At 44.5% G+C, this 12,411-nt stretch overlaps 1 protein-coding gene across 2 annotated transcripts in view; it reads left to right on the top strand.

The window, feature by feature from the left end:
* The window catches only part of NOSTRIN (nitric oxide synthase trafficking), a 54,180-nt gene that overhangs the window by 36,735 nt on the left and 5,034 nt on the right, over nt 1-12,411 (top strand). The window contains exons 10-14 of one of the 2 annotated variants that reach the window (XM_036884018.2): nt 3,992-4,090; nt 4,187-4,312; nt 7,675-7,783; nt 8,663-8,751; nt 11,569-11,694. In XM_036884018.2, coding sequence (XP_036739913.2) covers nt 3,992-4,090; nt 4,187-4,312; nt 7,675-7,783; nt 8,663-8,751; nt 11,569-11,694 — 549 coding nt within the window. Of the gene's footprint in view, nt 1-3,991; nt 4,091-4,186; nt 4,313-7,674; nt 7,784-8,662; nt 8,752-11,421; nt 11,695-12,411 lie in introns of both variants that reach the window. The other variant, XM_057505454.1, reaches the window with a different exon arrangement.

The raw sequence follows: 12,411 nt of genomic DNA, 5'->3' as shown, positions 1-12,411 counted from the left end.
AATGACATGCCTCCTTACCCCTTCTTACTCTCCAAGTTAGATTTACAAATTCTTTCAGAGAATATTCATTGAACTATGTTCAAGGCAGTATATCAGATACTGTGAGAAATATTACAGCCTTAAGCAATGAAACCAAGTCCATAAACCACAAGACAAAATGAGTCTTATTACCTCATAATTATACTATGTTCAAGCCACATTTCCTCCTTTCCTAGAAGAAACAATTCAGTTGGTAGAAACCCTCTATAATATATTTTGAAAAATAATAGTCACTCTACTGAGAACTACCAAGAATCAAACGCTTGGTACTAACAATACTTACTCAAGGAATTATTTTAGAAGGCCATTCTCAGTAAGCGTCAAGAGCCTTAAAAATGTTCACATTTCAACCGTGTTCCTCATCTCAACCACAGAACACAGAAAATCGTTTGAGCGGTGATTTCCTCTGCTCTCCCAAGCACAGCGGTGACAGACGGGCACCACTCTGTGAGGCAGAGGAGAGATGGTAACTCATTCATACAATGGATGCCTTTGGGCAGTAGGGCTTAATTTTCTCCTAGAATCCCTGTTGAAAAATATAATTTCCTTTCTGGAAAACTATCTTGAGGAAGTACCTAAAACGAAAACACAGATTTCTCTTCAAAATACAATGAAAGAAAAAGAGAGGAAACCATTCAAATGGTTAACTTTAAGGGGATGACTGAATGAGTCAATACACTGTATGCAGTCCTACACGGTGGACTCTATTAAATGGTGTTTGGGAGACTAACAGGTTGGGAAACAGCTTATGTACAATGAATGTTAAGTGAAAATGAGGATACACACTTAAATGATCTGATAGATAAGGAAAAAGATAAAGTCGTGGATATACACATACTTACATAGACGGAAATACACAAAAGATAGTAACAGGGGTCAACTCTGGGTGGAAGGATTACAAATGATTTTTTAAAACTTTTGGTGGCCCTTTATAGGGTCAGGACAATGTCTCAAAGCAGCCAGGGCACTTGTTAAAATTTAGATTCCTGACCGCCTCCTTAAACTAGATGAATCAGAACTTCTGAAAGATTTTAGGAACAGGTCTAGGTGATGGCTACGTACACTAAAGTTCGAGGGTCCGTGCTTTAGAAAGTGCATGATGATTCTGTGCTCAGTTCTGTGAAAACAATCTAGATGAAAATGAAGCCCCTCCTTCAAGCTCCTCCCTCGGGGAGCACCGACGAAGGCCAGGAGAGCCGTCCCTGGGAAGAATGGGTGGAGAGTGTGAAGCGTCCTGCTGCCTGCCCGGGTCCCAGCCAGGCTCTGAATCTGCCTCTCCTTGATGACTCTTTGACCGCACTTCCCTTGTATGTGCTATTGTCAAGCACGGGAGGACAGCTGGAGGTCTTCCAGAGCAACCTAATTCTCTACCACCTATTTTGTATAAAAAGAACAAGATAATAGAAAGCAGCAATTCGTTACATGAGATAATGGATTTCCCCTTTGCACAGTGGAATTTATCCCAGCCTCCTTTCATGAGCGACCATAGATCATTTTAATGATTTCTCTGAAACATAATTAAAATCTGATAAACAGTAGCATCTCCACCAAAGGACACTGCTTATTCTGGTCTCAGATTGATGCGAGTGGCTCAGCTCTTGCCAAAGTAAAGAAACAGCTGCCTGCTAGGATGCAATGTACCCCTAAAAGCTGGCTTTGGTATTTCCTGTCCTCGGCTCATGGTGCTAAACGAGAATAGCCACTATCTCTCTCCTTCTCTATGGTGCAAAGCCTCTTTTTGAAGACTGTTCCACTTGAGTTCTAAGCAGCCAAGCAGAGTTGTTTTCCATAGTTGTTAGGATGAATATGATTGTGTCCTTTGAAGAGAAGCCATATGTTTGATAGGCTGCTCTTCTGTGTGTTTAATCCTGTGTCTGGCAGCAGAATGCACACAGCCACATTCAAACGGCTGGTGCCTGTGATTTTGGAGAAAGACTCAGGAGACCAAAAGCAAAGACAAAGGCATTTGGCTCCCCCTGACTTACAAAAATTGTGCAGCTTCTGAACCAACAAAGAAGGTGGCCACAAGGGAGCAGAACCCCAGGCTTCCTGACCCAGATGTCGGGATATTCGGCACAGAGTCGAAAGTTGCCTGTGATTGACATAAGTGTTCCTAGTTACTGCCTGAGACTTTTACTACTTGCATTTAATAGCAGTGTTAAAATGAATACATACCAATAAAAAATATGATATACACATACAATAGAATACCATTCAGCCTTAAAAGGGAAAAAAAGTCTGACACGTAGTACAATGAAGATGATCCTTAAAGACTTAATGCTGAGGGAAGTAGGCCAGACGCGAAGGGACAAATATTGCAGGCTTGCCCTTCATGAGACCCCTGGAGTGGTCAAACTCATAGCAGACAGAAAGTGAGTGGTGGTGGCCAGGGGGACTAGGGGGCGGGGAGTGGAGAATTCATATTTAATGGTCTCCGAGTTTCAATTTGGCAAGATGAGAAAAGTCCGGCTATGGATGATAAGTGATGGTTGCAGAACAATGTGAATGTACCTAATGACGCCAAACTGTTCACTTACAAATGGTGAAAATACTAAATTTTATGTTATGTAAATGTTACCACAATTAAAAAATGTGAATAAATTTTTAAGTGGTTAAAGTGACTGTGCAACATGAAATAGTCATAACTACACAGTTATAACTATAAAATATGAAATAACCACGGAATGTGAGTGTAGTCTATGCACAGAGACACAAAGGAAATCGTGCTGGATCAGGCCAGTGGGCCTTGCACAAGTGCCAGAGAGGCAGGACAGGCCCGGGGCACCCAGGGGTCTTTGGGGCTCTCTCCCCGCCCCACCCTGACCCCACCAAAGGCTGTGAGGTGTAGTCCACCCTTCCTGCTTCTGGGATAATGTTAACTACAATCCCAAAGCCTTCCTCCCCAAACACTGCTGCTCGGTGCTTTTCCCGGTGTGGGACAGAGTGGGGTGGCATGCGGGTATGGGCACAGCCAGCCTGACCTCTGGGCAAAGGAGGACAGCCCAGACCCAGTCCTTCCAGAAACAGGGAGAGGAGCATGTTGCCTGGGACACCTGCCACCTCTGTCAAAGCCTGAGGTCCCATGGGTGCATACCTAGCTGCCTCCTGGGGCCCCACTTGGCCTAGGACCTGCCTCCTCCACCTGACCCAGCCTGCTTGCACAACTGCTGATGAACTGCTCGGCACCCCTTCAAATTAGCTCAGCTAGCAGCGAGTGGCAAAAATCTAATAACTAACTCTTTCTAAAGTGTTAATGACTGACAAGGCAAATGTGACATCCCTCACTTTCTTATTGACCCTCCCTAGATAAAAGTGATGAAACTCTGAAAGTGGAATTTTTGTCATTCCACATAAAATGGGGAGCCTGTGTTCCCACCTTCAGGCACTGATCACTGACCACTGCCCCCCCAGGCCTAATTTTATGCCACATTTATGAATTGATCAGACTTTGAGGTTCTGCTCTTGTCAGATGGTTTCCGTAGCAGAGAATTGTGCCTCCTCATCTTTGCCCTGCAGAGATTAGCAGAGTGCCTTGTATGTCCTCTAAACAATTCTAAAAATATTTAGTGTCTGAATGCATTTCCAGGTTATAAGCATGGGTTCCACTGGACCGCACTCTCCTCTAGAGCTCAAAGATGCTTTTCAAAGGATTCTTTTTCTCCCCCTTCTTTGTCAATGTCAGGTAACTCACGACATCTGCCAGTATGTGTCTGGGGGCCAAAAGAGCCTGGGGAAGGCATGTGAATTAAATCTATCCTAAAGGAGAATAAATAGGACAGGGGCCACCTCACATTCCCGTCCCGAGAATCTGCTTCCAGTGCAGTTGCGATACGACGTCATCACGAGGCACAGACTCTCCTGTAGACTTTTTTCTAGTGTGTCCGTGCTTGACGGGCAACTTCAGTTTTGCACAACAACTGGCTGAGCTTACCTCACTTTCCATCGTTTTCAGAGCATCCTGGAGCTGGAGAAGGAAAGAATTCAACTTCTGTACAACAACTTAAACCAGTACACCCAACATATTTCTGTTTTTGGCCAAACCCTGACCACAGTGAGTAGAAAAGCATTCTCCCTTTCTGGCGTGTTGGTGGGAACTGGCAAGAGCCACATCCGCATCAGCCTTGTTCTGCTTTCCTTGGCACTGCAGTGCCACACGCAGATTCACGGTGCCGTTGGCAACTTAGATGTCGAAAGAGATGTCCAGGCGCTCATGAAAGACACTGTGGTTTCACCTGCAGAAAATAAATCCGACTTCCTGTTAACAGATTACTTTGTAAGTATGGAATGGAAGGAAGTTCCACTAATGGGGAACCTTAGTCAAATGATGAGGGATTCATTTTGAAGAAAACAATTGAGAGCAATTGTAAAGGAAACATCTCATTTTCTAAATAAAAATACTTAAATTTTTCATAGTCCATGTAAATAAAAAACTATGTGGTTTAAATGGCAGCAATGGAAACATGTCTTTGCTATTCTTTGAAGGAAGGAAAGTCAAACAGGGTTTCAGACTAAATGTTCATACTCGGTTTTTTATAAGAGCAATGCCAGGCAGACATATTCTGTGACCTGTAAATAATCCGTGTGTATCATATCCGTCGTCTATTGCTGCATTACAAGTTCCCCCCAAACTAGTGGCTTCAAACAAATGTTTGTTACCTTATAGTTTCTGTGGGTCAGAAATCCAAGCATGGCTTAGCTGGGTGCCTTACTAGGGTGCAGCCCAGGTATCAGCTCAAGACTTTGCTGGAGTATGACCCAATTCTGAGCTTATCATGTGGCTGCCGGTGGTCTCTGGTCCTCGCTGACTGTTGGCTGGAGAAATCAGTTCCTTGCCATGTGGGTCTGTCCACCGATGGAGAGCTCACATGTCAGCCTGCTTACCCCAGACTAGTGACCCAAGCAGGAGCCAGAGCGTGCAGGACGGAAGCAGAGTCTTTACCATCTAATCTCAGAAGTGGCATCTCATCATAGTCTATTTGTGAGAAGGGCAAGTCAGTAAGTACAGCCCGCGCACAAGGGGATGGGATTGCACAAAGGCATGAATCTTACTGTCCTTACGTGCCTTTGAAAAACTTGCACCAAATTACAGGGGCTCAGTTTGAGGGCATTTAGGCAATTCTACTAGCCCATGCACTTACTAAAAACTGATCAACACCCCTGGTCAGGGCCCAGGTATCTTGCCTCTTTGCTGTTTTGGGGTAAATCCTTTGTCTTCTTGGGCCATGCATCAAAAGATTTTATCCTCTGCTCCAATGTAATCTGGAAAGACCATGAATCATGACTCAGTAGTGAATTCCCCTTCCTCACCCTTCTGCCTTCAGACAGCACTGAGTGACCAGCTGTTTGTCTAGCTGAGTCACTTGTCCTCCCCTGGCAGAGGTGAGGAAAATTAGCAATAGCAACGTCTGTTCAAAGCAGAAGCAAAGGTAGAGACAGGAATGGAAAGGAGTATTTGATGACACAGGGACAGTACTTTTTTTCTCCCAAATAGTGTAGGTGGTTCCTGAGGTGGGAAAATGTAAAATAAAATGTCTATTACTTTCCTATACAAATGTCCCTGTTGACTAACCTGTCAATGAAATAAGGATCATCCTCTTTGAAAAATTGATTAGGCTTCTATTGAAGTGTAAGGAGACAGCCACAATGGTTTGTTTTTAACACGCTCATGGGACGTTTTGATTTCTATGAAACTTCAGTGCACCAGAACTAATCACTATATATCTTTGTCTAAGAGAATCAACTATATCTCCAAATGGGTGGATGGGATTTTCTTGATATCCTTCAAGGAAAACATCCCCAAGTCTGATTTTATAGTCATCGGCAATAAAGCATGAACTAGTTTTTATTTAGTGCTATAAAATTTACATGGGCTAAGGTAAGATGGAGAACAGGTGGAGTGTAAATATGGGAGAGCTGGTGACTGGCGTGAAGATGTGTGTAAGGTTTCCACGTTTGAAAGATTCCATCTGCAGTGTTACATGCCTCCTCCAGGGCTGACCTTTCCAATGAATCTTTGGACAAGAAGGACAAATTTAAGAAAATTAAAGGATGGCAGTATATTCCATCCTCAAGTTGGTTCAGCCGCGATCCGTCTTTGGAAATATGTTTGTAAATAATAGGTGTCCCCAAACAAACTAAATGAAGTCCTGGACTAGCACAGGCACCAGATGATGATGTTGTTTCTCCAGCGAGGAGGCACTGAAGGTCCGGTTAGGCGTCCTTGTAGTCTGTGCTCACGCTGGGGTGGGACGTCAGTGGGGCCTTGACCCTGGCAGATGTGGGGCGGCGTGGAGTCTGGGAGAGCCCCGGGGCTCCCAGGAGTGCGTCAGGAGTGGTCACTTACTAGCCGCTTCATCCGGGGCCTGTGTTTCTCTCGCTGAGTGTCACAGTAACATGGGGGAAATAAAAACCACTCTCAAAGAGTTGTTGTAAGAACCATATGTAATAAAGAATGGAAAGAAACATTTTTTACTATATAATAGACAAAAGGGAAATACCATAGTTGCCTTTACATTGTAGTTTTATGAAGGCCATTGCTTCGCTCTGTGTCCCCCACACCTTCCTTTCCCCATGACAATCTATCTAAAGCTAATTTCTCCAGCAACATTCAAGGTCCCAGGCTTTTCCTTCCTTTCCAGGTAAGTCCTGACCCCTCCATGTCCCTCCTCAGTCATTAGTGTCCCTTCTTTCTCCAGGGGCTTCTGTCCCGCTGTCACACTCACGGTCAGCCACCTCCCCACCCGACCCTAACAACCTCATTTTGTTTTCATTCAACCCCTGAACTAACGTATGCGAATGCTCATTTATCATCAATGGTTTCTCACAGGCCCTGTGATAAAACCCCTGCATTAGCCGGAAAATCTGGCCTAAACTACTCAGACAACTTTTCTTCCACTAGGTTTGCTTTCACAACTTGTCTAATTATTGCTCCTGGTCCATTTCACACAGACCTCCCTCTCTCCTTTCCTTGTACCATTTTTCCAGCTGAGAGTACCTGTTGCCCTCCTTCCCCGTGACCAAAAAGGCTGGTTAAGTCTTCTGGCCTCCTTGCAGCTCTCCTGGCCCTGCTTTGGTGGAGTCATGAATGAACGTGGCCTTGAAGTGCTAGGTCTCATGATGCTATGCTTCAAGGCCTAACTAAATTTTAAACCCATTCTGGGAAGGGTATGTATGTTTTAGCCCACATGTTCCCCAGAGCAGCCAACACAGAACACAATAAACATGTGTTCCACTCCTGAGCCGATCGAGGCGCACGCAGGAGTCTACACTCAGCTCGTCAAAGCGCTCTGAATTGAATAAATAGGGAGCATAAGTACCTAACAAATAGATTTAAATGTCAAGAAACAATGAAATAACTACAGGAAGGCTCATCCGCCAAGAATACTTTGTTCTATTAAAGAAAGTGCCCAGCTGTGTACTTACAAGTTGTGAACAAGATGTTTTCTTAGTAACCTGGTCTAGAACAGGCAGAACTATAGAAAACAAAAGGGTATCCTGCTTTTATTGAATTCTTTTCCTTTTTTTTGTTCCATCAGTTTAAAATGAAATACAGTCAGTGAAAGTCTTAGGGCAACTAGAGTAGCAGCTCTCACCTTCTTTCCTTTCAATTGTTCAGCATCCTTTTGTTTTCTAAAGGAGGAAGATCCCAGCAATGCAATGACTAAAGAGCGGCAGGAGTCATCCATAAAGTCAAAACTGGTGAGGCTGCAAGGAGATATTGAAAAAGCCTCCAGAGACCAGGAAGGTGTGTAATTACCTCTGTGGATGGCCTAATTAAAGGGAAAGTGTTCTACGTGAAGGTTTTCACTCAGAGGGCGATTCTGCTTTAGCTGGGTAGGTTAGGGAACATCTTGTTCAAACACTCATATGTCAAACCTAATTTGTGTGAATAAAGGAAAATAGGAAAGAAGAAAAGAAAGCAAAAAAAAAAATTGAAAATAACATTTTGGCCTATTTGGGAGCTATATATAAGCATTCTACCACCCTTTCCAGAAAGGTAGCATTTCACTGCGTTTCTGAAATTGACTGGGATTCGTTTGATTTAAAACTTGGCCAGCGTCCTGCACACAGGGCTTTCGGGTTTCTCATTTGTTTCTTTTTAAGCCATCTTTCTGAACCATGAAGCGACTGTGTTAGAATGTGAAACAGCTCCAAAGCGGTACAGATAATAAAGCAACTCCCCACGGGGACTCTGATGTGTGTAGCTTGTTTTATGTGGGCCGGAACAACACATGGCAGTGCGATGCTTGATAGGGAAGCCAGCAGAGCGAGATGTTTAGAAATGTAAACACTACAGAAAGAGAGAGAGAGAGAGACTAACGCTGTAAGTCTAACACCGTAAATGTTAGGAGTCAACCATGGAGTGGGTACACAAGGAGGATTCAGAGCTCATCTTGTGAAATAATTAGGACTCCTTAAGCGCCAGCATTTCTTAAAATGCATGAAGATCCAGGTCACCCATCAGTAAAATGTGAAACCAACACCCTACAGCAGCACCTCTGCCCTCTGGGAAATCCTCCCGGGTGGTGTCGCTTCTGGGCATAGGCCCCTCTGAGTGTCACCTGCTGTCAGCTGTGCCCGCTAGGACCGGGTGCGTGCGCACTGAGCATGATCACCTCTGCAGGCCTGGAACGCATGCTGAAAGCGTACTGCAGCGATGCCTCCTGCCCGGACGCAGAGAGCCAAAAAATCACAGCGGCCTTAATGGACGAGGTAAATATTTGCTGAGCGCGCTTCGTGGATTTCATGATGAAAGAGTTATTTTTGGTATGTGCTTGTTTTCTGGCCCATTTCACCTCTGTTTACCTTTCCTTTCTCATGACTTAGAACAATCGAGTCAGAGAACTAGTGTGGTTTGCTCGCCCCTTGACGAGTAGTTTGAGGGATCTGGAAAAATCCAACTACATAGACGTGTTTGCTTTGGTATCCTGCCAGGAGAAGATTATGTCTGAAATAGAATTCCTCAAACTAGTGTAATTCATTCAGGGTCTGGACACTACATGTACTTCAACCCAGTTAAGGAAAGTGACTGAAAACACAGAGTCTACCCTCAGAAAGGCCTGTATCTGGATCAAGCTCTGCCATTTACAGGGACCTGGGACATTACAGAGACTGGGAAGGTGTTTAATTACCCCTGGTCTAGCTTTCTCATCTGTAAAATGGGGCTATCAGCACCCACCTGAAAGGTTCTTTGTGAGGATGGAGTATTATTTAGAAAGTGCTGGCGCTGTGCAGGGGAGAGCTGAAAACATGCTGATTATTAGTAAGACGCTGCATTCCGTTCACCCCTCGGCGAGCATCAGGGTCTCCTGAGAATGACAGGAAAGGAAAGACGTGGCCCCACAGGAGGAGGGCAGTCTGGGTTGTGAGGTGAAAGCTTCCATGGACACAAGGAAGAGGCCTTAGAGGCCGAGGCTGTTTTGAGGGGAGGGGAGGGACTGTCGGGGGGGGCAGGGAGAGCCTGGACTCCAGCAGCCCCCCAGACCCTTTGTGGGGTTGGTGGACAATGTGGCCCCTGCAGAGGAACTCACGTTAAAAAGGAAGTTAGCAGAGGCCCCTGATTTCTGTATAGGAAGAAAACGAACAGATGCTGTGATTTATGTGCACACAATACAGGTTTTCTGCTGTGATTAGAGTGAGAGGAAGTTAATCTGAGACAAATTCAGGAAGAGTGAAAATTTTTAGTGACTTTTAGAAGGATACAGGAAACGGGGCCACCTTTCCTTACCTCTCTTGTGAAAGTAGGTGCCTAATAATTCTATCCAAACAGGCCATTTCAAAGTTTCTTTAGTGAAAAAAGACAGGTGCGGCCAAGGACGGTTGACCTGCATTTTAGCAGAGGCCTCCGCCAGTGGGCACGCTGCTGCAGGAACAGACATGACACATCTGGTGGGAAGGAAGGCCTGGATTCTGTTCCCCGGGGAACAAAGGTCTAACATGCTTGCAATGACACATGGCTGGTTTTTATGCAATTGTAGGACAAACTGTAGGATGTTTTCTGTGACAGCACAAAATGTTTAATAGCTAATTCCATGCAAACAATATTTACCAAAACAAACTCACACAGAGCATTTCATGATGCCATTATCAGTTTATTTCTTTGGTTGTTCTGGCCTAGAATGTGGTTGTCATCACCAGCATAGGACAGGCGTTGGGATCATCTGGGTCCACAGCTAACTGGCCCCAGTTCATACCGTGGAGGATGCAAGGTGGGAGAGGAATGGACCCCTGAATCCACGGTGCTTATGATGTAGTGATGGAGTGAGTGCAGACCTTCAAACAGTGGATGCCAAATAGCCATGTGCCTTGGTGACCCACCTCCGCGTCTGGTGGAGGAAAACCCGTGATACTGGTAGATCTCATCACTCAGGGAAGGTTTCTTGCTGGAAGAAAGTTTGTGCATTTAAATGCTTCCTAATTCATTGTCTCTTGGTTCTTGAAGTGCCATATTCGGAGCAAGGCGCGTTCTGTGAGAAACTGTCGCAGACCCTGGGGTATGTAGAGTAGATACTGTCTTCAGATACAGGAAGGAGCTCCGGCAGGAGGGAAGAGGCTTGCTTCTCTTGATGCTCTCAAATGCAGATGAGGCCAAATGGTAGCAAGTGTGGGTGGGAAGGGGGCTTGATTTCAACTTCGGTAGGTCTGCCCCACAACGTGGTGGATTGTTCCAAGGATTAGAGCCTATCCCCATTGGTTGGAGGTATTCTCCCATGGCTGTGACCCCCTGGCAGGGATGTTAGCATTAGAATCCCCACTGGCTGTGTGGTAAAGGGAGAGATTGCCACCGTGAGGAGGGGATTGGATAAACACGCCCCTTCCAAGGTTTAGATTCTGTTACTTAATTTACCCTGACTGGGGTAGGGCCTGGCAGAGAAGTCATTACAGAGGTCCTAGTTCAAGGTCAAATGTGGACAGGAACTGGGTATACATCTTTAGCTTCACTCCTTTTTTTTTTTATACTCAAATACTCCAATATATTGTTTCCAGTTTCCAGAAGCATGGCTGTGAACTTTCTGGGCAATGCAAGACCTCACATCTTCAAGAAAAGCAATCATAACATCAGCAACAATAACAAAGCCCTGCCTCACATCATTTTAGTTTGATTCTGATGATGGGAGTTACTTCTGTTCACCGCGCTGAGCACGTACGGCCCACTGCCTTCCTTCATGGCCCTATGGAAGTCCGCCTTCAACAATCAACACTTACCCCCCTTCTCATTCTTCAGCAGAAAATCGAGTAAAGCTGTTCACTGCCACAAAATCCTGAGTCACGTATCTCTCAGGGTTTCTGCTTTACCTTGTTTACAAGAGTCCAGAATAAGACACGCTCAACAACTAAGGCTTTCCTCTAGACTCATTAAAGGCTCCATTTTTTCTCTTGCAGCATTTTCTGTGCATATCTGCATATGAGTTGAATGTGTCCTTTTCCAGACCTCTGCCATTTTGGAAGTTATCCTGGTATCTCTTGACCCACCCAGTTGTGCCTCCTTTTCTAGAAATTTACTCACATGGCCAAATGCTGTATCCACAGACTAATCTGAAAATAGACCTTTTGCAAGCAAACTCCTATAAACTGTCATCAGTGTTAGCGGAACTTGAGAAAAGACCTCAACCCAGCCATCCCTGTAGTAACTCCATCTTCAAGTGGAAAGACAAGGTAAAAATTTAAGAGACTGGTTGTAATTCCTTGACTGGGCTCGCTGGATGAAGTGGCTTAAAGCCACATCAGGGCAAAAAAAAGGTTATGAATTAATTCTATGTGCCATATGTCCCAAATCCCAACTGCAGAATTTTAAGATAAGCTTATTTTTATTTCTTTTGAGCACAGTAACAAGAGCTAAACCCAAATGAATATATTCTTTGTAGACTAAGTTAATAGGAGGAGATAACACTTTAGATTCCTTCTTTTTTTCTCCTCATGCCTTAACTTTAATCCTTTGATTGTGCTTTTGTAGTAAATGTTTATTGAATCAACATTTTAGTATTCATACACACCTAAATTGTAATATTATGTGGTATGCATTATTCTCATCCATTTAGCATAGGATATGATGTAGATAATGTGTGAGCACAGTTTTTCAAATTCACCCACATTTATTCTCCTTTACGCTCCCAAGCATGGATGATGGGCACGTGGACTTGGACGTGGGAAGCTGTAGTTTGAAACTGTTTTCCTTTTCCTGTCAGAAGGGGGCGCTGCAACCATTCTGTGATGACGGGAGTTTTCAAGGAGACTCGAGATACAAAATGGTCTGGAGCTTTTAGAAAAGAGTCGTGATAATTCACTTGCCTTAAAGCCAATTAAGGTTGAATTTGCAGACATAATGATGTGAACGGTTTTATTTCACCTAGCAGTGCAGGTCGGCGTTGCAGA

This window comes from Manis pentadactyla, chromosome 8 (genome assembly GCF_030020395.1).
Source record: "Manis pentadactyla isolate mManPen7 chromosome 8, mManPen7.hap1, whole genome shotgun sequence".
NCBI classification, from domain to species: Eukaryota; Metazoa; Chordata; class Mammalia; order Pholidota; family Manidae; genus Manis; species Manis pentadactyla.
The sequence above is the reverse complement of the archived record's forward strand: the minus strand, read 5'-3'. Positions and strand labels throughout refer to the sequence as shown.